This window comes from Schistocerca nitens, chromosome 12 (genome assembly GCF_023898315.1).
Source record: "Schistocerca nitens isolate TAMUIC-IGC-003100 chromosome 12, iqSchNite1.1, whole genome shotgun sequence".
Lineage (NCBI taxonomy): Eukaryota > Metazoa > Arthropoda > Insecta > Orthoptera > Acrididae > Schistocerca > Schistocerca nitens.
Genome location: NC_064625.1, coordinates 88010915 through 88036650, shown reverse-complemented (window position 1 = coordinate 88036650; position 25736 = coordinate 88010915). Strand labels below are relative to the sequence as shown.

The window sequence follows — 25736 nt, the reverse complement described above, 5'->3', positions numbered from 1 at the left end:
CAATAAAGGATCTGTTTGAAAAATTTCAACGGACTGGGAACGTGACGGATGAACGTGCTGGAAAGGTAGGGCGACCGCGTACGGCAACCACAGAGGGCAACGCGCAGCTAGTGTAGCAGGTGATCCAACAGCGGCCTCGGGTTTCCGTTTGCCTTGTTGCAGCTGCGGTCCAAATGACGCCAACGTCCACGTATCGTCTCATGCGCCAGAGTTTACACCTCTATCCATACAAAATTCAAACGCGGCAACCCCTCAGCGCCGCTACCATTGCTGCACGAGAGACATTCGCTAACGATATAGCGCACAGGATTGATGACAGCGATATGCATGTGGGCAGCATTTGGTTTGCTGACGAAGCTTATTTTTACCTGGACGGCTTCGTCAATAAACAGAACCGGCGCATATGGGGAACCGAAAAGCCCCATGTTGCAGTCCCATCGTCCCTGCATCCTCAAAAAGTACTGGTCTGGGCCGCCATTTCGTCCAAAGGAATCATTGGCCCATTTTTCAGATCCGAAACGATTACTGCATCACGCTATCTGGACATTCTTCGTGAATTTGTGGCGGTACAAACTGCCTTAGACGACACTGCGAACACCTCGTGGTTTATGCAAGATGGTGCCCGGCCACATCGCACGGCCGACGTCTTTAATTTCCTGAATGAATATTTCGATGATCGTGTGATTGCTTTGGGCTATCCGAAACATACAGGATGCGGCGTGGATTGGCCTCCCTATTCGCCAGACATGAACCCCTGTGACTTCTTTCTGTGGGGACACTTGAAAGACCAGGTGTACCGCCAGAATCCAGAAACAATTGAACAGCTGAAGCAGTACATCTCATCTGCATGTGAAGCCATTCCGCCAGACACGTTGTCAAAGGTTTCGGGTAATTTCATTCAGAGACTACGCCATATTATTGCTACGCACGGTGGATATGTGGAAAATATCGTACTATAGAGTTTCCCAGACCGCAGCGCCATCTGTTGTTGAAAATTGTAACTACTGTAATTTCGAAAGTTTGTCTGCCTGAAAATGTACTGTTGTCCCAAGCATATTGCAACAAACGGTGTATTTCTATCGCTGCTCGTTTAGTTTTTATTGCCGTTTCAAATATACCGGTCATTTTTGAAACACCCTGTATCTTATCTAAACCAGTTTGCAATTTGTTTTGGTCATCTGATCACTTTACAAGACGGTAAATTACAGCATCATCTGCAAATAATCTAAGAGGGCTACTCAGATTGTCTCCTATGTCGTTAATATCGATGAGGAACAATAGAGGGCCTATAACACTTCCTTGAGGAAAGCCGAATATTACTTCTGTTTTACTCGATGACTTTCCGTCTATTACTACGAATCGTGACCTTTGTGACAAGAAATCACGAATCCAGTCACTCAGCTGAGGCGATAGTTTGGTTAGAAGACATCACAACCACCTTCCACCTAAAAGGAGTGTAACCACTGCGATTTAGACATCTCTGATTCAGCTGACTACAAAAGCATTAGATCTTTACATTTTCAGCTCCATGACGCAGTCCTGTAGTTGTTGTTCTTGTCTTCAGTTTAGAGACTGATTTGATGCATCCTGTGCAAGCTTCTTCATCTGCCAGTACCTACTGCAACCTACATCCTTCTGAATCTGCGTAGTGTATTCATCTCCTCGCCTCCTTCTACGATTTCTACCCTCCACGCTTCCCTCCAATACTAAATTGGTTATCCCTTGATGCCTCAGAATGTGTCGCACTAATCGATCCCTCCTCCTACTCGATTCTATTCAGTACCTCCTCATTAATTACGTGATCTAACCATCTAATCTTCAGAATTCTTCTGTAGCACCACATTTCGAAAGTTTCTATTCTCTTCTTGTCTAAACTATTGATATGAAACAGTAAAACTCGCACTCCTGAATTTTACCAGCACGATTTGTGGAAAATACCACAGACAATAGTTTGATTGGCCCACAGGTAACTTGACGCTCAACCTGTTTTGTACGTCTGAGATGCAAAAGAGTATTATTTATGCCTCTCCTGCCTAGCAAAAACCAATGTCTGTGGTCAGTCTGCTGGAGTGAGGTTTCGTGATTGAGGATGGCTCCTCTGATATCGTCCTGCGTAGGCCATAGCAGGAAGTCTATCTCCAATCATCGTTCCAAAAGGAGATTCTTTTGCTACCTTGTGCTCGATTCCAGTGAGATACGCTAGTAATACAGTGGCTAAACACATATCCCAAACATAGCCCGCATCTCGTGGCCGTGCGGTAGCGTTCTCGCTTCCCGCGCCCGGGTTCGATTCCTGGCGGGGTCAGGGATTTTCTCTGCCTCGTGATGGCTGGGTGTTGTGTGCTGTCCTTAGGTTAGCTAGGTTTAAGTAGTTCTAAGTTCTAGGGGACTTATGACCACAGCAGTTGAGTCCCATAAGTGCTCACAAGGGAACATCCCCATCGCACCCCCCTCAGATTTAGTTATAAGTTGGCACAGTGGATAGGCCTTGAAAAACTGAACACAGATCGATCGAGAAAACAGGAAGAAGTTGTGTGGAACTATGAAAAAATAAGCAAAATATACAAACTGGGTCGTCCATGCGTAAGATAGGCAACATTAAGGGCAATGTGAGGCGAGGAGCGGCGTGGTCCCGTGGTTAGCGTGAACAGCTGCGGAACGAGAGGTCCTTGGTTAAAATCTGTCCTCGACTGAAAATTTTGCTTTCTTTATTTTCGCAAAGTTATGATCTGTCCGTTCGTTCATTGACGTCTCTGTTCACTGTAATAAGTTTAGTGTCTGTGTTTTGCGACCGCACCGCAATACCGTGTGATTAGTTGACGAAAGGACGTGCCTCTCCAATGGGAACCGAAAACATTTGATCGCAAGGTCATAGGTCAACCGATTCCTCCACAGGAAAACACGTCTGATATACTGTATTCTATTCGACACTGGTGACGGCATGTGCGTCACATGACAGGAATATGTTGTCGACCCACCTAACTAGTACACTTGGCGAATGGGTGAAAAGATTCTTCTATCTTGCCCGATTTAGGTTTTCTTGTGGATGTAATAATCACTCCAAAAAATGTGATGAAAACATAAGAGTTTTTGACATAAACTGAAAATAAAAAGTTAATATTTTCGGTCGAGGGAAGATTTGAACTGAAGACCTCTCGTTCTGCAGCTGTTCACACTAACCACGGGACCACGGCGGTTCTCGTCTCATACTGCCCTTAATATTGCCTATATTACACATGGACGACCCAGTTTGTATATTTTGCTTATTTTTTCATAGTTCCACACAACTTCTTCCTGTTTTCTCGATCGATCTGTGTTCAGTTTTTCAAGGCCTATCCACTGTGCCAACTTATAACTAAATCTGAGGGGGGTGCGATGGGGATGTTCCCTTGTCAGAGCCATTTGAACCATTTTATCCCAAACATAACGAGTTCTCCTGCAGTTCCCGTTTGTGTTGCCCTTATCATCTTATCGGGGAGTGCAGAGACTGGAAATGGAAAGACTGGAACTTGTACGTGCGCTGATGACCACCACGTTGAGCGCCCCGCAAACCAAAATCATCGTCATCAACAGTTCCTGTTTACAAAACAGAATGAGCGGGACCGAGCAAGTTCTGGAACCGCTGAAGACTAGTGAGAATTACAGTGTTTGTGTCTTGTTCACAGACTGCCAACCGAGCTGTTTGCCGGGGCGCCATCACTGAAACTTCTGCGCTTGGGACGTAACCCATGGGACTGCACCAACTGCAGTGTTGCTGCGATCGCTGCCTGGCTGACATCACAGCACATCAACTTCGGCGATGTCGTTCCGCAGTGCTCGGGACCTGGACCACTGGCTGGAAAGGACATCCGTGTGGCGACGGCTGCTCACTGTCCAAAGGACAGCGGCCAGAAGGGTCTAGGGATAGGTACATTGCAGGAGGGAGATACGCTCTTCAGTAGCATCAATACGACTACTGGCTGGCGTCCAGAGTAGTCAACATTAACAGGTCACACAGCAACTGCAAAAGCACGATGTTACAGTATTTACTTGTGTCTAGAGTATCTAATGACAGGCTTGTGTCAGAGGTCACATAGCCAACGAATAGTATGTTCAGGGGATTTCCGCAAACACCACCATCTGCATGTTTTCCTTGATAGTTTGTTATGAGGGTTGCCCAGAAAATAATGCACCGCTTTCTTTTCTTCAACAATTCTTTACTGTTTATCAAAACTAAACATGATTGGCCTGGCGCTGTATACGTTCTGACGTAGGGAAATCCTCTCCACCACCAATCAGTACATAGAAGAGGAAACGCACATTTTCGAAAGAATATATACACTCCTGGAAATTGAAATAAGAACACCGTGAATTCATTGTCCCAGGAAGGGGAAACTTCATTGACACATTCCTGGGGTCAGATACATCACATGATCACACTGACAGAACCACAGGCACATAGACACAGGCAACAGAGCATGCACAATGTCGGCACTAATACAGTGTATATCCACCTTTCGCAGCAATGCAGGCTGCTATTCTCCCATGGAGACGATCGTAGAGATGCTGGATGTAGTCCTGTGGAACGGCTTGCCATGCCATTTCCACCTGGCGCCTCAGTTGGACCAGCGTTCGTGCTGGACGTGCAGACCGCGTGAGACGACGCTTCATCCAGTCCCAAAGATGCTCAATGGGGGACAGATCCGGAGATCTTGCTGGCCAGGGTAGTTGACTTACACCTTCTAGAGCACGTTGGGTGGCACGGGATACATGCGGACGTGCATTGTCCTGTTGGAACAGCAAGTTCCCTTGCCGGTCTAGGAATGGTAGAACGATGGGTTCGATGACGGTTTGGATGTACCGTGCACTATTCAGTGTCCCCTCGACGATCACCAGTGGTGTACGGCCAGTGTAGGAGATCGCTCCCCACACCATGATGCCGGGTGTTGGCCCTGTGTGCCTCGGTCGTATGCAGTCCTGATTGTGGCGCTCACCTGCACGGCGCCAAACACGCATACGACCATCATTGGCACCAAGGCAGAAGCGACTCTCATCGCTGAAGACGACACGTCTGCATTCGTCCCTCCATTCACGCCTGTCGCGACACCACTGGAGGCGGGCTGCACGATGTTGGGGCGTGAGCGGAAGACGGCCTAACGGTGTGCGGGACCGTAGCCCAGCTTCATGGAGACGGTTGCGAATGGTCCTCGCCGATACCCCAGGATCAACAGTGTCCCTAATTTGCTGGGAAGTGGCGGTGCGGTCCCCTACGGCACTGCGTAGGATCCTACGATCTTGGCGTGCATCCGTGCGTCGCTGCGGTCCGGTCCCAGGTCGACGGGCACGTGCACCTTCCGCCGACCACTGGCGACAACATCGATGTACTGTGGAGACCTCACGCCCCACGTGTTGAGTAATTCGGCGGTACGTCCACCCGGCCTCCCGCATGCCCACTATACGCCCTCGCTCAAAGTCCGTCAACTGCACATACGGTTCACGTCCACGCTGTCGCGGCATGCTACCAGTGTTAAAGACTGCGATGGAGCTCCGTATGCCACGGCAAACTGGCTGACACTGACGGCGGCGGTGCACAAATGCTGCGCAGCTAGCGCCATTCGACGGCCAACACCGCGGTTCCTGGTGTGTCCGCTGTGCCGTGCGTGTGATCATTGCTTGTACAGCCCTCTCGCAGTGTCCGGAGCAAGTATGGTGGGTCTGACACACCGGTGTCAATGTGTTCTTTTTTCCATTTCCAGGAGTATATATATACACTCCTGGAAATTGAAATAAGAACACCGTGAATTCATTGTCCCAGGAAGGGGAAACTTTATTGACACATTCCTGGGGTCAGATACATCACATGATCACACTGACAGAACCACAGGCACATAGACACAGGCAACAGAGCATGCACAATGTCGGCACTAGTACAGTGTATATCCACCTTTCGCAGCAATGCAGGCTGCTATTCTCCCATGGAGACGATCGTAGAGATGCTGGATGTAGTCCTGTGGAACGGCTTGCCATGCCATTTCCACCTGGCGCCTCAGTTGGACCAGCGTTCGTGCCGGACGTGCAGACCGCGTGAGCCGACGCTTCATCCAGTCCCAAAGATGCTCAATGGGGGACAGATCCGGAGATCTTGCTGGCCAGGGTAGTTGACTTACACCTTCTAGAGCACGTTGGGTGGCACGGGATACATGCGGACGTGCATTGTCCTGTTGGAACAGCAAGTTCCCTTGCCGGTCTAGGAATGGTAGAACGATGGGTTCGATGACGGTTTGGATGTACCGTGCACTATTCAGTGTCCCCTCGACGATCACCAGTGGTGTACGGCCAGTGTAGGAGATCGCTCCCCACACCATGATGCCGGGTGTTGGCCCTGTGTGCCTCGGTCGTATGCAGTCCTGATTGTGGCGCTCACCTGCACGGCGCCAAACACGCATACGACCATCATTGGCACCAAGGCAGAAGCGACTCTCATCGCTGAAGACGACACGTCTGCATTCGTCCCTCCATTCACGCCTGTCGCGACACCACTGGAGGCGGGCTGCACGATGTTGGGGCGTGAGCGGAAGACGGCCTAACGGTGTGCGGGACCGTAGCCCAGCTTCATGGAGACGGTTGCGAATGGTCCTCGCCGATACCCCAGGAGCAACAGTGTCCCTAATTTGCTGGGAAGTGGCGGTGCGGTCCCCTACGGCACTGCGTAGGATCCTACGATCTTGGCGTGCATCCGTGCGTCGCTGCGGTCCGGTCCCAGGTCGACGGGCACGTGCACCTTCCGCCGACCACTGGCGACAACATCGATGTACTGTGGAGACCTCACGCCCCACGTGTTGAGCAATTCGGCGGTACGTCCACCCGGCCTCCCGCATGCCCACTATACGCCCTCGCTCAAAGTCCGTCAACTGCACATACGGTTCACGTCCACGCTGTCGCGGCATGCTACCAGTGTTAAAGACTGCGATGGAGCTCCGTATGCCACGGCAAACTGGCTGACACTGACGGCGGCGGTGCACAAATGCTGCGCAGCTAGCGCCATTCGACGGCCAACACCGCGGTTCCTGGTGTGTCCGCTGTGCCGTGCGTGTGATCATTGCTTGTACAGCCCTCTCGCAGTGTCCGGAGCAAGTATGGTGGGTCTGACACACCGGTGTCAATGTGTTCTTTTTTCCATATCCAGGAGTGTATATATATATATATATATATATATATAATAAGATAATTTTTAAAGAAATAACACACACACACACACACACACACACACACACACACACACACACACACACACATATATATATATATATATATATATATATATATATATATATATATATATATATATATATGTTATTTCTTTAAAAATTATCTTATTATTAGAAGGTATATTCGCCATTATTACGTGTGATAGATATGCACATTTCTGACAGATAGAGGGCACTTTATGCTTTTACCAATCAGGTTTCTCCGAACTGTGATATTTTTAACAAAAAAATTACTTTAGTTATGACAGCATACCAGTAGTTCTGTACTGACAGGTTACCCTGTAACTGCAATATATGGTATGTTGGCATTTAATACATTCCAAAATTTCTTTTTGTAAACTAAGATAGCTCTATCAGTAAATATATCTCTCTTGTTAATTATATTTTTAACTTTATCTAACAGATCTGAAGATGGGCAGCTAGCCTGAAACGGGTCATTCAAAATAAAAAATAGCGATCAAAGACTGAAATGCCATATTTTTAATTCTTTATTGAACATAATGAGAATTACACAAACGAAAGAATGGTGTTTTATCTACAGACCCTATTTTCCCAAAACATCTCCACCCCGTTCTATGGCGTTTCTCCAGCGCGAAAGATGGGCGTGTATGCCTTATCGGTACCATTTCTTGTCCTGGCCGCGGAACAAGTGCTTCACCATGTGAATCACCTCCTCATCGTCCTCAAAATGTCTTCCATGAATGGCGTCCTTTAATGACCCAAAGAAACGGAAGTCCGAAGGGGCTAGGTCAGGTGTATCAGGTGTGACGGCCATGGATGGTCCCCCCGACCGCTGCAAATTGTGGAGATCCTCCGAACCGCCTTCTGACGACCTAACCCTCTGTTCCCAGCGATTAACTGCACTTCTGTCGACAGCAGATGCTCCACAGACTGACAGAAGCGTTTGTGAATACTCCCCACAGTTTGTTTCTCTGCAGTGAGAAATTCAATGAGGCAAGTTGCTTGTAACGTACATCACCTACAGACGCCATTTTGAAACTGTGCTGCCTCTACGCTATCTGTCGGAAGTGACGGAAACTTGGCGCACTCACTCGGGAGTCTTCAAACAATACGTACTTGACGTTTCGAAATAGTAGCATTGTTTTCGGCTGAGAAAAAAAAAATGTGGTGCATTACTTTCTAGTCAACCCTTGTACAAGTTTTTCTGCCATGTCAATCTGCAATGAGTCAGTGATGTTTTAGGAAGCACGTATTCTGCTTCCATCTCCTGGCAAAGTGCTGTTGTCTCCACTAGAAGAAGAAAGAAGGCTACATTACTATTCCAGCTATGCCAGAGTGTCAGAAACAGTTAGGCACCTGAAAAGATTTTTTTTTTGCTTTAAATTACGGCTAATACAATCATCAGTAAGCATAAATACTTGTATTACTATTGTCGATGTGTATTTTCTATATTATGGCAAGTTTCAAAACATTTGATTAAATAAGAATGGACATTACATTGTTTCAATGAGATTATAAAATTAAACTCTTTCTATATTATCATACAAACAACATTTGCAGCATTTTTATGCTTATATTATCATCATTGTAGAGTCACGAGAGAGTTGAGAATTACTCACACGTCATTGCAATAATCAAAATTTTAAATGCCTAATCACTCTCTGCTTTCTTCATTATGGAAAACTGTGAATGGATATGGCTTGTGTGTGTTTGTGTGTGTGTGTGCGTGTGTGTGTGTGTGCGTGCGCCTCTCTCTCTCTCCAAGATGGTCTCTCTCTCTCTCTCTCTCTCTCTCTGATTTTCTCTCTCTCTCTCTCTGTGTGTGTGTGTGTGTGTGTGTGCGGGCGCAAATGAAATTATTTAGCAAGGTTGTCGACTGCTTTCGTGGAAGATGCAGTATTTTACACTCCTGTGATGAAATACACCACGCATGTTGACGTGTATACCTGTGAACGAGATATAGTCTGTCAAGAAAGAGTAGCTACCATCAACAGATAATGACGAAAATCACAGATCTAGGAAATCCGAAGCATGGTAGGAGATGGCATGTGTATTAAAATAGCACTTGTTCGTCTTGGATTCGTACAATGCATAAAAGCGTTACAGTTGTGCTCTTAACACAACTTTTTAATGAGGTAATATTAGTGCCTACCAGAATTGTTATGGATGGGCTTTTTTTTTATATTATGTTCCGTGAAACAATGATGAAATTGACTCACGAATGTTCAAGTGTTGTTACCCAATAAAATAAAAATATTTCTAATGATGCTTTAACAGACCGCTTGTAACACTTATTTTATTTCGTATTATATACATAATTAAACTGAAACCATCAACGGATAACATAATGAGACCGTTTTGAAAAGACAATTGGTACTAAATTTTTTCTGTTAGAAGATCTCTGATTTGAAACTTTTGAAAACATTGAAGTACGCCATGTAGTGCTTAATTCAAATTAGAAATCAATGCAGTCTTTTGCCGCTGCTGTTCAATTTATACTTCGAAGAACCAATAACGGAAATGAAAGAAAGGCACAAGAGTGGAATTAAAATTCAGAGTGAAAGAAAATCAGTGGTAAGCTTCCCTGATGACGTTGCCATCCTGCGAGAGTTGCAGGATTTGTTGAATGAAATGAACAGTGGAATGAGTACAGTATATGTATTGAGAGTAAATGGAAGAAAGACGGCAGGCAGCTGTGGTCGAGCGGTTCTAGGCGCTTCAGTTCGGAACTCCGCGGCTGCTAGGTCGCAGGTTCGAATCCTTTCTCGGGCATGGATGTGTGTGGTGTCCTTAGGTTAGTTAGGTCTAAATAGTTCTAAGTCTAGGGGACTGATGACCTCAGATTTTAAGTCCCATAGTACTTAGAGCCATTTGAACAATTTTTTTAAACAAAGACGGAAGCAGTGAGAAGTAGCAAATATGAGAATAGCGAGAAACTTAACATTACAAGTGGTGATCACGAAGTAGACGAACTTAAGGAATTCTGCTACCTAGGGAGCTTGGTAGCCCACAATGGAGGACACAAAAAACAGACTAGCACTGGCAAAAAGGCATTCCTGGCCAATAGACGTCTATTAGTATCAAAGACAGGCCTCGATTTGAGGAAGAAATTTCTGGGACTGTACGTTTGGAACACAGCGGTTGTGTAGTGAAACGCGGACTATGGGAAAATCGGAAGAGAAGAAAATCGAAGCATTTGAGATGTGGTGCTGCAGAATAATCTTGAAAATAAGGTGGACTGATAAGGTACGGAACGAGGGAATCGTCGAGGAAAAGAATATAAGGAAAACAGTGACAAGTAGAAGGGCATGATGATAGGACCAGTGTTAAGATATTAGAGAATAACTTTCACCGTACTAGAGGGAGTTGTTGAGGGTAAAATTGTAGAAGAGAACCGAGATTGGAATGCATCCAGCAAATAATTGAGGACGTAGATTTCAACTGGTACTCTGAGATGAAGAGATTGGCTGGGGAGAGGAATTTGTGACGTTTCGCATAGAAGATTCAGAAGAGGGAAAGTAAATGTTGATGCAAAAAAAAAAAGCTAGTCAGAGTTGCAGTGACCTGTGAGAGAATATGCGGGCACGTGTTTAAACAGTTTGAGATCTTCACTTAAAAACGTTGGGGACAATAAGTTGCGAATCCTTTCACGTAATGCAGAATCCACTCTGAAATTTTAACGAAGATCATTAATGTGAAACGCATCTTAAATCTTGACTACTATTTGTCTTTTTAGTACTTACAAAGCAAAATCCATTATTATCTTAAAGAGAAGAGTGAAGAAATCTCTACATTCAGTCCCTAATTAACTAAGCACTGTTTACTGTTTAATTAGCTTTTAACTTATTTCATAGGCTTTCTATTTTACGTCACGCTCAAAACAAAAATGTCATTGGGAACACTACGAACATATCTAGATAAAGAACAGCGTTTGAGACACTTACAGTCAAATATGTCACTAATATAATAGATCTCCACAACCAAATGTTCCAGTAAACTATCATGCCTAGACGAATTTAATCGAGAGTGCTGTAAGCTATGTTTGTTCTGAATACTGGGGAGTGTGGTTTAGGCGTCAAAAGTTGTCTGCGGAAATCGGCAAATTGGAAAAAAAAAATTCTTACTGGGAATGGCGGAAGGTGTCATTTCTTCGCTTTGTTGGCTAAATATCTTTCTGTGTTCTGCTAATTATCGTAAACACGAAGTAACTGAATAGGATATTAACTGACGTACTGAGCGCCAACGTGTTTCGAGATTCGCTATTTACTGAGTTAAAATGTTACAAAGAACGTGGGCACATCTACACTCCTGGAAATGGAAAACAGAACACATTGACACCGGTGTGTCAGACCCACCATACTTGCTCCGGACACTGCGAGAGGGCTGTACAAGCAATGATCACACGCACGGCACAGCGGACACACCAGGAACCGCGGTGTTGGCCGTCGAATGGCGCTAGCTGCGCAGCATTTGTGCACCGCCGCCGTCAGTGTCAGCCAGTTTGCCGTGGCATACGGAGCTCCATCGCAGTCTTTAACACTGGTAGCATGCCGCGACAGCGTGGACGTGAACCGTATGTGCAGTTGACGGACTTTGAGCGAGGGCGTATAGTGGGCATGCGGGAGGCCGGGTGGACGTACCGCCGAATTGCTCAACACGTGGGGCGTGAGGTCTCCACAGTACATCGATGTTGTCGCCAGTGGTCGGCGGAAGGTGCACGTGCCCGTCGACCTGGGACCGGACCGCAGCGACGCACGGATGCACGCCAAGACCGTAGGATCCTACGCAGTGCCGTAGGGGACCGCACCGCCACTTCCCAGCAAATTAGGGACACTGTTGCTCCTGGGGTATCGGCGAGGACCATTCGCAACCGTCTCCATGAAGCTGGGCTACGGTCCCGCACACCGTTAGGCCGTCTTCCGCTCACGCCCCAACATTGTGCAGCCCGCCTCCAGTGGTGTCGCGACAGGCGTGAATGGAGGGACGAATGGAGACGTGTCGTCTTCAGCGATGAGAGTCGCTTCTGCCTTGGTGCCAATGATGGTCGTATGCGTGTTTGGCGCCGTACAGGTGAGCGCCACAATCAGGACTGCATACGACCGAGGCACACAAGGCCAACACCCGGCATCATGGTGTGGGGAGCGATCTCCTACACTGGCCGTACACCACTGGTGATCGTCGAGGGGACACTGAATAGTGCACGGTACATCCAAACCGTCATCGAACCCATCGTTCTACCATTCCTAGACCGGCAAGGGAACTTGCTGTTCCAACAGGACAATGCACGTCCGCCTGTATCCCGTGCCACCCAACGTGCTCTAGAAGGTGTAAGTCAACTACCCTGGCCAGCAAGATCTCCGGATCTGTCCCCCATTGAGCATGTTTGGGACTGGATGAAGCGTCGTCTCACGCGGTCTGCACGTCCAGCACGAACGCTGGTCCAACTGAGGCGCCAGGTGGAAATGGCATGGCAAGCCGTTCCACAGGACTGCATCCAGCATCTCTACGATCGTCTCCATGGGGGAATAGCAGCCTGCATTGCTGCGAAAGGTGGATATACACTGTACTAGTGCCGACATTGTGCATGCTCTGTTGCCTGTGTCTATGTGCCTGTGGTTCTGTCAGTGTGATCATGTGATGTATCTGACCCCAGGAATGTGTCAATAAAGTTTCCCCTTCCTGGGACAATGAATTCACGGTGTTCTTATTTCAATTTCCAGGAGTGTATTTTAACAAAAATAAAAATGAGGTGGCGGCAGAGGTAAATAACTTAAGTGAGCTCTTAATCGATAGAAAATCATATTTCACTAGAAAAAGAGATGAAAATGGTACACAAACAACCAAGGTAGTTGTGCTAGATTAGAGCTTCCTAGTTCACCGAGGGCGTTGTTGGTTTGGTGAGTCGTAAATATTTACTGAGAAACTTGTTTCTTCTTAAGAAACGTTGGAGTAAACGTATGATGACCATTCCCTGTGTTGTATGCAGTATGAAGCAATGAGAGCACCAGCAATGAAACAATATACAATAATTAACGCAATATGCAATTGAACTACTACAAGAGTGTGTGTGAATGAGAGTATGAAGCTTTTGTATGTGTAAGAAATGTATAAAATTGGTAAACAGTTTGACTGCCCATACTTGGCAGCCAATGTAAAATAGAAAAGTAACAAAATTCTACAGTACGCCACGGCAGCACACAAATATGCTCAGCTACCCTATTCGTATCTTGTACAGGTTTTATAGTTCTATGCGAGCAAACTGAAATTCGTACACAAGGTAAACACAAATAAACACACTCGTCAATCATCTCTTACCTTCTCCATCATTCCTTAGTTGATTCTGCATTCTTGGATTCAGCTGGATCAGGTATGCATTCGCCAAAGCAAAATTCTCAACAAAATGCGACTGTCATGTGGCTTTACTGTCATGTGCACCAAAATAAAGCATCAGAACTGAAGAAAACATTATTCATAGAAGCAACAGATTGCTACAGTGTTTCCAAATCCGTTAGCCCGAGGGAGTAGTGTATCTTCAAATAAGCGGCAAACTTTATTAAACAGGCAATCAATGAAGATTCAGATGGTCCAAGAGTAGCAAGTTACTTCCTTAAGAGGAGGAGAAGAGGAATATGAAGAAGGAGAAGAAAAAGAAGAACACGAAAGGGTGAACACAAGTAGCGGACCAGCTCGAGCCTTCGATGGTAGGCTACGGAAGTTGCTCACCGATTCTTTATGTATAAAATAAAAATGATCTTTTGTTACCTTTCTTAAACAGTTTTCACTAAATTTATTCCACTGTTAGTGGGGTGACATCTGACTGACATTTAAATATATGTATGTTAACAATAATTGCGCAAGTGTAAAATTACGCCTAAAATATTCTTTATTATCCTTTTACTTTTGCATATTTTTATCGACTTTATGCGTAAGACCATGTTATTTTATTAAAAATTATATATTTTCAGACATCATTACAATAAGAGCAAGAAAAGTACTATAACAAAATTTTGTGGTTTACATAAACTGACAGAACATAGTTCTTATAATTTGTTCTGCAGACACGATTACTTTTAGACTATCAAAAACCGGTTTACTTCGTTTCTACGAAGGGACTTTATGTCGATTATGGAAAAAGGTGATTAAATAAAATATCGTCGATGATTACTGAGCAGTGTTACTGCAAAGACAAGCACTTAATTTCATCACGGAAGTCCAACATGGTAAAGAGGAAAATAAAGGAAAACTTCGTTACAAATATACATCTATTACACTGATAAGCTCCGTGAACACGTTGCTAAACTATCTAAAATATAAAAATGTTACCATTGCCTGATTCTTGGCCTAAGGCTGCGTCAAAATTTGGCGAGGGTCAGACTACTTTCATGTCACCACTTCCAAATTTTTATTATTTAACGACTCTTTTTTCATTGTTTTACACTGAATTTTTATGTCTGTTTGAAGAACAAGACTTTTTATGGCGCTACTGAAGAATATTTTCATGCGAGCATTTGGGTGCAATAAATATAATAACAAAAAATTCTCTTACTGCTGATTTCGACAAGTAAAATGCTAAACATGAACAAGAGCTACAATCGAATTTAATTTGTTTTATGTTGCCGGAAGGAAATACTATTGGTAAATAAGTCTTTGTACTACTGCAAACACATTTCAACTCTCTTTTGCATATCCCACTACCTGCTCAATAAGTTGGATTGATCTTCTCAGCAAGAAATACATCTTGAAGTTGACACAAAATGTGCTCCTGCTACAACCATTTACGAATCATGGTACTTTTTCCTTTGTATGTAGAATGGTGCCGAAGAATCAACAAGTCATGGAAGATATTAGTTATAGAGTCACCTCTGAGATACTGCAAAAGTCACAGAGATATGTGTCAGTAGTTGATCGCTCAAACCAGTTTTACATCGCCATGGTTATTTTTATTTGCTATAGAAAAGGCACGGTCTTCAGTGAAAGGTTCAGAAATGTAAATACAATCAACTCGCGGAAACTCTAAAACTAATGCTAGGGTTCTTCCTAAGAAGTACATTATTGCTACTTTAGGTGCCATTCTAAACACCAACGAAAATAGTAAACAACATTAAAGAAGGAAAGAAACTGGTACACTTGCCTAATATCGTGTAGGGTCCCAACCAGCACGCAGAAGTGCCGCAACACGACGTGCATTGGACTATACTGTCCGAAGTAGTTCAAAAATGGTTCAAATGGCTCTGAGCACTATGGGACTTAACATCTATGGTCATCAGTCCCCTAGAACTTACAAGGGAACCTACCCATCGCACCTCCCTCAGATTTAGTTATACGCTGGCACAGTGGATAGGCCTTGAAAAACTGAACACAGATCAATCGAGAAAACAGGAAGAAATTGTGTGGAACTATGAAAAAAATAAGCAAAATATACAAACTGAGTAGTCCATGCGCAGGATAAGCAACATCAAGGATAATGTGAGCTCAGGAGCGCTGTGGTCCCGTGGTTAGCGTGAGCACCTGCGGAACGAGAGGTCCTTGGTTCAAGTCTACCCTCGACTGAAAAGTTTAATTTTTGGTTTTCAGACAATTATCAAAGTTCAGGCACTCACACGTAAACAACTTCGCTCTCCAAAATTCCAGGACATGTTCTCATTTGCTTGGACATATGCAGGATTTGACGGTCTACACACGGAAAAATTTGAAAACGTTAAAAACATATGTTTTGATAGAGCACAGGCAAAACTGTGCGACTGTGAAACTGTTGCATTCATTTGTTGCAGTTTATGTGACAAACTCTTATATTTTCATCACTTTTTTGGGAGTGATTATCACATCCACAAGAAAACCTAAATCGGGCAGGGTAGAAGAATCTTTTTACCCATTCGCCAAGTGTACAAAAAAAGGTGGGTCGACAACATATTCCTGTCATGTGAAGCACATGCCGTCACCAGTGTCGTATAGAATATATCAGACGTGTTTTCCTGTGGAGGAATCGGTTGACCTATCACCTTGCGAACAAATGTTTTCGGTTCCCATTGGAGAGGCACGTCCTTTCGTCTACTAATCGCACGGTTTTGCGGTGCGGTCGCAAAACACAGACACTAAACTTATTACAGTGAACAGAGACGTCAGTGAATGAACGGACAGATCATAACTTCGCGAAAATAAAGAAATTAAAATTTTCAATCGAGGGAAGACTTGAACCAAGAACCTCTCGTTCTGCAGGTGCTCACGCTAACCACAGGACCACGGCCCTCCTGAGCACACACTATCCTTCATGTTGCCTATCTTTCACATGGACTACTCAGTTTGTATGTTTTGCTTATTTTTTTCATAGTTCCACACAACTTCTTCCTGTTTTCTCGATTAATCTGTGTTCAGTTTTTCAAGGCCTATCCACTGTGCCAACTTATAACTAAATCTGAGGGGGGTGCGATGGGGAGGTTCCCTTGTTAGAACTACTTAAACCTAACTAACCTAAGGACATCACACACAACACCCAGCCATCACGAGGCCGAGAAAATCCCTGACCCCGCCGGGAATCGAACACGGGAACCCGGGCGTGGGAAGCGAGAACGCTACCGCACGACCACGAGATGCGGGCGGTCTGAAGTAGTGCTGGTGGGAACTGACACCGTGAATTCTGCAGAACTGACCATAAATTCGTAAGAGTACGAGAGTGGATATCTCTCCTGAACATCACGTTGCAAGGTATCAACGTGACAGAAGTGCAACCCTTCCGCAAACAGCTGGAGATTTCAGTGCTGGGCCATCAACACGTGTAAGCGTGCGGACCATTCAACGAAACATAATCGATATGAGCTGTCGGTGGCGAAGGCCCACTCGATTAGCCTTGATGACTACAGCACACGAAGCTTTACGTCAGCACCGACATTGGACATCTTGCCTGGTAGGACGAGTCCCGTTTCTAATTGTATCTAGCGGATGGTCGTGTACGGGTATGGAGACAACCTCATGAGTCCATGGACCCTGAATGTCAGCAGGGGACTGTTAAACCTGGCGGAGGCTGTGTAATGGTGTGGGGCGCGTGCCGTTGGCGTGATATGAGATCCCTGATACGTCTAGAGATGACTCTGACAGAGACACGTATGTAAGCATCCTGTCTGATCACCTGAATCCGAGCTGGCCGGTGTGGCCTAGCGGTTCTAGGCGCTACAGTCTGGAACCGCGCGACCGCTACTGTCGCAGGTTCGAATCCTGCCTGGGGCATGGATGTGTGTGATGTCCTTAGGTCAGTTTAAGTAGTTCTAAGTTCTAGGGGACTGATGAACTCAGAAGTTAAGTCCGATAGTGCTCAGAGCCATTTGAACCAATTTGAGCCTGAATCCGTTCATATCCAGTGTGCATCCCGACGGACTTGGGCAATTCCATCAAGACTAGGCGATACCCCACATGTCCAGAACTGCTACAGAATGACTCCGGGAACACTCCTCTTAGTTTAAACACTTCCGCTGGCCACCAAACATTATTGAGCATATCTGGGATGTCTTGCAACGTGCTGTTCAGAAGAGATCTCCAGCCCTTCGTGCTTTTACGGATTTATGAACAGTCCTGCAGGATTAATGGTGAAACTTCCCTCCAGCGCTACTTGACACATTAGTCCAGTCCTTGCCACGTCTTGATGGGGCACTTCTGCGTGCTGGTGGTGGCCCTGCCTGAAATTAGGCAAGTGTACCAGTTTCTTTGGTTGTTCAGTGTAAATCATCCGAGAAGTAACTGGCGTACAAGTCGGTTGTTTGGCCTATTCTTGAGTGGAGTTTTGTTCATTAATCTGAGGCCCTCACGAGGTAGGACTACTAGAAGGCATATGGAAGGTCCAACTAAGAGTGACGCTTTTCGTGACGGGATGGTTTAGTCAGCGTGAGAATATTATCGAGATGCTTGACTAACTTATTAGCAGACATTGTGAGAGTTGCGTTTTGCTCCACGGACAAGTTCGGCACAGAAATTTTGTGAGAGCACTTCCTCCTACATGTATCTCGCACAATGACCACGACGAGAAATTGTGAGAAATTAAGAGCCAATCCAGAGGCTGGTGCGAGAAGTATACGCTCCACCACACACCAGTAGGAGATTTGCGGAGTTAGGCTGGTGCTAGAAGTACGCTCCATCACACACCAGTAGGAGATTTGCGGCGTATGATGTATATCAGGGATTGACAAATTTTTAAAATACCGATATATGTTGTATCGATGCTTACAGAAGACATCGATGTCTTGAAAAAAAAATGTTGATACTTTAATATACCGATATTTCTGGCGCATTCTTAAGCGTGATACGGCTCGGGAATGAAACACTTCTGGCATGTGTTACGCGCGTGAAATATTGTACTTAATAAAAACATTTCAGAAAACAAGAGTCCATATTCCATTAAATATGAGAGCAGTAATGTGTGTGACTTTTGAGACGAGTCCACATCATTTCTACACTGCGTTTAACTTAGTCCAGACACCCAGGAGGTAAGGAGAGCGCACATTCTGCTGCACAGTTGGGTTCAGGGAATGGTAATTTGCATCATTCTCATACAGTGAGGTCACCAAACGTGTTAGTTTTGTACCTGGTAGAAATGACACACGGAACTAACAAACTTTCATGAATGTGCAGCCCAGATATATTAATGTTTAGTCCTGGTACTCATTTGTTGTGCTGAATATGAGATTAAATGAAGTCCTATGTAAGACGTTTACTGTTAGGTTACATAGTTTGGTAGTAGCTGGAATGGGGAAGAAATCTGTCGGTGTGATCAAAAGCATCCGGACACCTAGCTGGAAATGACTTACAAGTTCTTGGCGGCCCCCATCGGTAATGCTAGAATCCAATATGGTGGTGGTCCACCATTAGCCTTGATGACACCTTCCGCTCTCGCAGGTATACGTTCAAACACTTGCTGGAAGGTTTCTTTGGGAATGGCAGCCCATTCTTCACGGAGTGTTGCACTGAGGAGAGGTATCGATGTCGGTCGGTAAGGCCTGGCACAAAGTTGCCGTTCCAAAACATCTCAGAGGTGTGTTATAGGATTCAGGTCAGGACTCTGTGCAGGCCAGTCCATTACAGGCATGTCATTGTCGTGTAATCACTCCACCACAGGCCGTGCATTATGAACAGGTGCTCGATCGTGTTGAAAGATGCAATCGCCATCCCCGAATTGTTCTTCAACAGTGGAAAGCAAGAAGGTGCTTAAGACATCAATGTAGGCCTGTGCTGTGTTAATGCCACGCGAAACGACAAGGGATGCAAGCCCCCTCTTTGAAAAATACGACCACACCATAACACCACCGCCTCCGAATTTTACTGTTGGCACTACACACGCTGGCAGATGACGTTCACCGGGCATTCGCCATACCCACACCCTGCCATCGGATCGCCACATTGTGTACCGTGATTCACCACTCCACACAACGTTTTTCGACTGTTCAATCGTCCAATGTTTACGCTCCTTACACCAAGTGAGCTGTCGTTTGGCATTTACCGGCGTGATGTGTGGCTTATGAGCAGCCACTCGACCATGAAACCCGCGTAACTGTCATAGTACTTCGCAGTGGATCCTGATGCAGTTTGGAATTCCTGTGTAATGGTCTGCATAGATGTCTGCCTATTACACATTACGACCCTGTTCACCTGTCGGCGATCCCTGTTAGTCAGCAGACGAGGTCGTCCTGTGCGCTTTTGTGCTGTACGTGTCCCTTCACGTTTGTACTTCACTATCACAGTGAAAACAGTGGACCTAGGGATGTCTAAGAGTGTGGAAATCTCGCGTACAGACGATGCATACCAGCGATATATGAATTATCGATGCATCGGTTAACCGACATTAAATACTGACTATCGAAAGTGACATTTTTTTATTTTTTGTCTTTTCTTTACTCATAGGCACATACACTATCTGATCAAAAGTATCCGGACACCCCCCCCCCAAAAAAAAACATCAATTTTTCATATTAGTTGCGTTGTGCTGCCACCTACTGCCAGGTACTCCATACCAGTGACCTCAGTAGTCATTAGACATCGTGAGAGAACAGAATGAGGCGCTCCGCGGAAATCACGAACTTCGAACGAAGTCAAATCGCTCTGAGCACTATGGGACTTAACTTCTGAGGTCATCAGTGCCCTAGAACATAGAACTACTTAAACCTATCACACAAATCCATGCCCGAGGCAGGATTTGAGCCTGCGACCGTAGCGGTCGCGCGGTTCCAGACCGAACGAGGTCAGGTGATTGGGTGTCACTTGTGTTGGAGTGCAGACTCCGGAGCAGATTTCCGCCTCCCTCGTCAGTACAGGAGTTAGAAGAGGTTCAGATCGCAGAGCGGCGTAACTTTCCACTGGACGCCATACAATCATTATATGCCAGTGTTCTAACAAGGGAACCTCTCCATCGCACCCCCCTCATATTCAGTTATAAGATTGCACAGTGGATAGGCCTTGAAATACTGAACAAAGATCAATCGAGAAAACAGGAAGAAGTTGTGTGGAACTATGAAAAAATAAGCAAAATATATAAACTGAGTAGTCCATGTCCAACATCAGCAACATCAAGGAGAGCGGAAGCGCAGTAGCGCCGTGGTCCCGTGGTTAGCGTGAGCTGCTACAGAGCGAGAGATCCTAGGTTCTAGACTTCCCTCAAGTGAAAAATTTACTTTGTTTATTTTCGCAAAGTTATGATCTGTCCGTTCGTTCATTGACGTCACTGTTCACTGTAATAAGTTTAGTGTTTGTGTTTTGCGACCGCACCGCAAAACCGTGCGATTAGTAGACGAAAGGACGTGCCTCTCCAATGGGAGCCGAAAACAAAGGTCAAACGATTCCTCCACAGAAAAACACGTCTGATATATTCTATACGACACTGGTGAGGGCATGTGTGTCAGATGACAGGAATTTGTTGTCGACCCACCTAACTTGTACACTTGGCGAATGGGTAAAAAGATTCTTCTACCTTGCCCGATTTAGGTTTTCTTGTGGATGTGATAATCACTCCCAAAAAACTGATGAAAACATAATAGTTTGTCACAGAAACTGAAAATAAAAAATAAAACATTTCGCTCGAGGGAAGACTTGAACCAAGGACCTCTCGTTAGGCAGCTGCTCACCCTAACCACGGGACCACGACGCTCCTGTCGTTAGATTGTCCTCGATGTTGCTTATCTTCCACATAGACTAATCAGTTTATATATTTTGCTCATTTTTTCATAGTTCCACACAACTTCTTCCTGTTTTCTCGATTGATCTTTGTTCAGTTTTTCAAGGCCTATCCACTGTGCCATCTTATAACTAAATCTGAGGGGGGTGCGATGGGGAGGTTCCCTTGTAAGAAGAATCGCAGCTGCATTACGGGTAAACGGAGGTCGAACCCCTTCTTAATAAACCATTCCCAAGCAAGTACAAGTGTTCACATTAGTGCGTACTGCCAAGGTTCCTGCGGCTGCCTCCGTTGGAGGTTCCAGTCCTCCCTCGGACATGGGTGTTGTGTTCTCCTTAGCGTAAGTTAGTTTAAGTAGTGTGTAAGACTAGAGACCGATAACCTTAGCAGTTTGCTCCCTTAGCAATTCACACACATTTGAACAGTTTGTTCACATTATTTTGCCTATCCCGTGTATGTCAGAGACTGCGTCAGTGAGACAAAATGGTTCAAATGGCTCTGAGCACTATCGGACTTCTGAGGTCATCAGTCCCCTAGAACGTAGAGCTACTTAAACCTAACTATCCTAAGGATATCATACACATCCATGCCCGAGGCAGGATTCGAACCTGCGAGCGTTAGCTGTGGCGCGGTTCCAGACTCTAGCGCCTAGAACCACTCGGCCACCTCGGCCGGCTCAGTGAGACATTCAGAGCTCTTTGCAGCTAAAGTCCTTCAGAAGGTAATGCTGCTCAGCGCTGTACACAACTCCGATTCCCCCCTCGCTCTGATGGCACGGCGTTTTCCGGAACAACGGTGCACCAGGAAACTATTGCATGACTACTTCGGGGGCATTCCGGCAGTCTGTGACGTTCGTGGCAGACACACAAACAGCCCCAGGCGAGACTCGCGACTCTGCGTTCCTGATTGCTTACGGCAGTGCTTTCCTGTGCGTGAGTCTCGGAACTTGATCGGTAGCTAGTTGGCGAGCCCGCTCTTGCTGTTTCCTTCACCTGCAAACAGTTGACATCGGCATTTATTGGTAGCTGCTACGTCCGAGTTCACCATCCGAGCAACATGTGAGTACTCAAGTCCGTTTTTATTGCCGTTTCCCGAGGTACGCTGCTGCATGAGGTCCGATGGAACTTATAAATAAATCTAGTATTTGTAATCCTTTGGGCTTTTTTTTAAAATTTTATACAACCACTTACGTTGCTATGAGTATTATTGTATTTGAACTGTAGGTATGTTTCAGCTATACGGCCATCATCAGATTATCTGTAACAGAACATCTTACAAATTTTGGTACATTTGCTGTATTGCACGTGAGGTAGTTATGAATAATATGATTTTACATCAATTTCGAAGCCCCGACTTCCATGTAGTATGGTATTTTTGTTGCTGTTTATTTGTTACTGATTATATTTTTCTGCATCAATAATAATCAGTTTTCAGTGTTTTCTAATTTTCTTTTAGAAGTGTTCAGAAACACATCTTTGCGTGTACCTGATATTTAGAGACAGCAGTTGTGACGGATGATCAGCGATTTCATTATTTCTGTTCGTGTCTGTGATTACATTCTTTCGTTGTTATTATAGTGAAGATTGCATTTCATATTTTTTTTTGTATTTTAATTTTTTCTAGAGTATACTTTTTGCATTATGGTCTTTCTTAACAAGTAAGTTTTTAAGAGGTGCTTTTCATTCTTAGGAACGCCGGCCGCTGTGGCCGAGCGGTTCTAGGCGCTCAGTCCAAAACCGCGCGACTGCTACGGTCGCAGGTTAGAATCCTGCCTCGGGCATGGATGTGTGTGATGTCCTTAGGTTAGTTAGGTTTAAGTAGTCCTAAGTCATGGGGGACTGATGACCTCAGATGTTAAGTCCCATAGGAGCCATTTGAACCATTTAAGCCATTCTTAGGATTTTATTATGATTATACTCAAGTGAAACTCGTTAGTAGCGTGGATTTCGTTCAAAGATACCAGATGTACTTTCGCACTGCAGCTTCATTTAGTTTCATAGTTAATACTTTTTTTGTGGTCCGTGGGTATCGTGCAGATCATTTCAGCTACCTAGGTTTAAGTGCAAATAATAATACCGGGTGGTATGATGTAAATGGCTTGTTGTGTTTCGGACACAGTTTTTTCATTGTTGTTGCCGACTGCGGAGTTACTTTAGCTATAAAGGTTACGTGAATTTATGGATGGATACAAGCATTTGTCTTTCCCTTCAGCCGTGAACATCACTTTTCATAGTTAGTTAAAATTCTGCAGTTGAGTTGGCCTTCATCGGTGAATTGAAAATACTGATACCAAGATTACGGTGTTTACTGTTGAAATCAAGCCCGCATCTCGTGGTCGTGCGGTAGCGTTCTCGCTTCCCACGCCCGGGTTCCCGGGTTCGATTCCCAGCGGGGTCAGGGATTTTCTCTGCCTCGTGATGGCTGGGTGTTGTGTGCTGTCCTTAGGTTAGCTAGGTTTAAGTAGTTCTAAGTTCTAGGGGACTTATGACCACAGCAGTTGAGTCCCATAGTGCTCAGAGCCATGTTTTTGTTGAAATCATCTTTTTGGTATTTTTTTCACTATCTCTCATATCGTAAGACAGATCTAGTTTCCCATTCCCCTTTTCTAACCCATGTTTTCCACGTATTCCATGTCGAACAGGTTCTGCTGGGAACCTGCACACTTTTTTATCCTATTAGTCCCCTTAATTCTAAGCATTTTTCTGCAATGCTGTTCCTTTTCCGACAGTCACTGTCCATGATTGTGTACCTACAGTACCGTACTCTATTACCTTCCTCAAATTAAGTCCAATGTTTTATGCCAGTGGACGTCTACTTATACACAGCGTTCCTCGCCTCTGATTTTGCTTCCAAGGTAGTAGAATTCCGTCATTCGTCTACCATGTGGTCCCCGATTGTGATCCTAACTTAGTCACTAATCTCATTGATGCAACTTTTCACTATTTTCGTCTTTCTTCGGTCTATCTCCGAACAGATATTCTGCACCTATTAGACTGTTCATTCAAACTGATCTGTAGTTCTTCACTTCCACTGAGGATAGAAATGTTATCCACGAATCTTATAGCTGATATCATTCCGCGGTGAATTTTAATCCCGCTACTGAATCCTACTTTAAATTCGTCAGTGCTCCTTCGATGTACAGGCCAACCAGTGCAGGAGAAGTATTGCGTCCCTACTTTATGCCCTTTTTACTTGGAGCCCATCTCCTGTAGTCTTCAATTTTTATTCTTCTCCATTGGTTCCTGTACATATCCAGTTTTATTATTTGTTTCCTAATGTCTAATCCCAAAGAAAGCAGGTGTTGACAGATGTGAAAATTACCGAACTATCAGTTTAATAAGTCACAGTTGCAAAATACTAACGCGAATTCTTTACAGACGAATGGAAAAACTGGTAGAAGCGGACCTCGGGGAAGATGAGTTTGGATTCCGTAGAAATGTTGGAACACGTGAGGCAATACTAACCTTACGACGTATCTTAGAAGAAAGATTAAGAAAAGGCAAACCTACGTTTCTAGCATTTGTAGACTTAGAGAAAGCTTTTGACAATGTTAACTGGAATACTCTCTTTCAAATTCTGAAGGTGGCAGGGGTAAAATACAGGGAGCGGAAGGCTATTTACAATTTGTACAGAAACCAGATGGCAGTTATAAGAGTCGAGGGGCATGAAAGGGAAGCAGTGGTTGGGAAAGGAGTGAGGGTTGTAGCCTCTCCCCGATGTTATTCAATCAGTATATTGAGCAAGCAGTAAAGGAAACAAAAGAAAAATTCGGAGTAGGTATTAAAATTCATGGAGAAGAAGTAAAAACTTTGAGGTTTGCCGATGACATTGTAATTCTATCAGAGACAGCAAATGACTTGGAAGAGCAGTTGAACGGAATGGACAGTGTCTTGAAAGGAGGATATAAGATGAACATCAACAAAAGCAAAACGAGGATAATGGAATGTAGTCAAATTAAATCTGGTGATGCTGAGGGAATTAGATTAGGAAATGAGACACTTAAAGTAGTAAAGGAGTTTTGCTATTTAGGGAGTAAAATAACTGATGATGGTCGAAGTAGACAGGATATAAAATGTAGACTGGCAATGGCAAGGAAATCGTTTCTGAAGAAGAGAAATTTGTTAACATCGAGTATAGATTTAAGTGTCAGGAAGTCGTTTCTGAAAGTATTTGTATGGAGTGTAGCCTTGTATGGAAGTGAAACATGGACGATAACTAGTTTGGACAAGAAGAGAATAGAAGCTTTCGAAATGTGGTGCTACAGAAGAATGCTGAAGATAAGGTGGGTAGATCACGTAACTAATGAGGAGGTATTGAATAGGATTGGGGAGAAGAGAAGTTTGTGGCACAACTTGACTAGAAGAAGGGATCGGTTGGTG

The 25736-nt window shown here is 44.8% G+C and overlaps 1 protein-coding gene across 1 annotated transcript in view; it reads left to right on the top strand.

Annotated features, from left to right (window-relative positions):
- Positions 1-25736, top strand: part of LOC126214925 (slit homolog 3 protein-like) — a 143228-nt gene that overhangs the window by 33565 nt on the left and 83927 nt on the right. The window contains exon 5 of the mRNA XM_049941565.1: positions 3666-3971. Within this exon, the coding sequence (XP_049797522.1) occupies positions 3666-3971 (306 nt within the window). The remainder of the gene's footprint in view (positions 1-3665; positions 3972-25736) is intronic.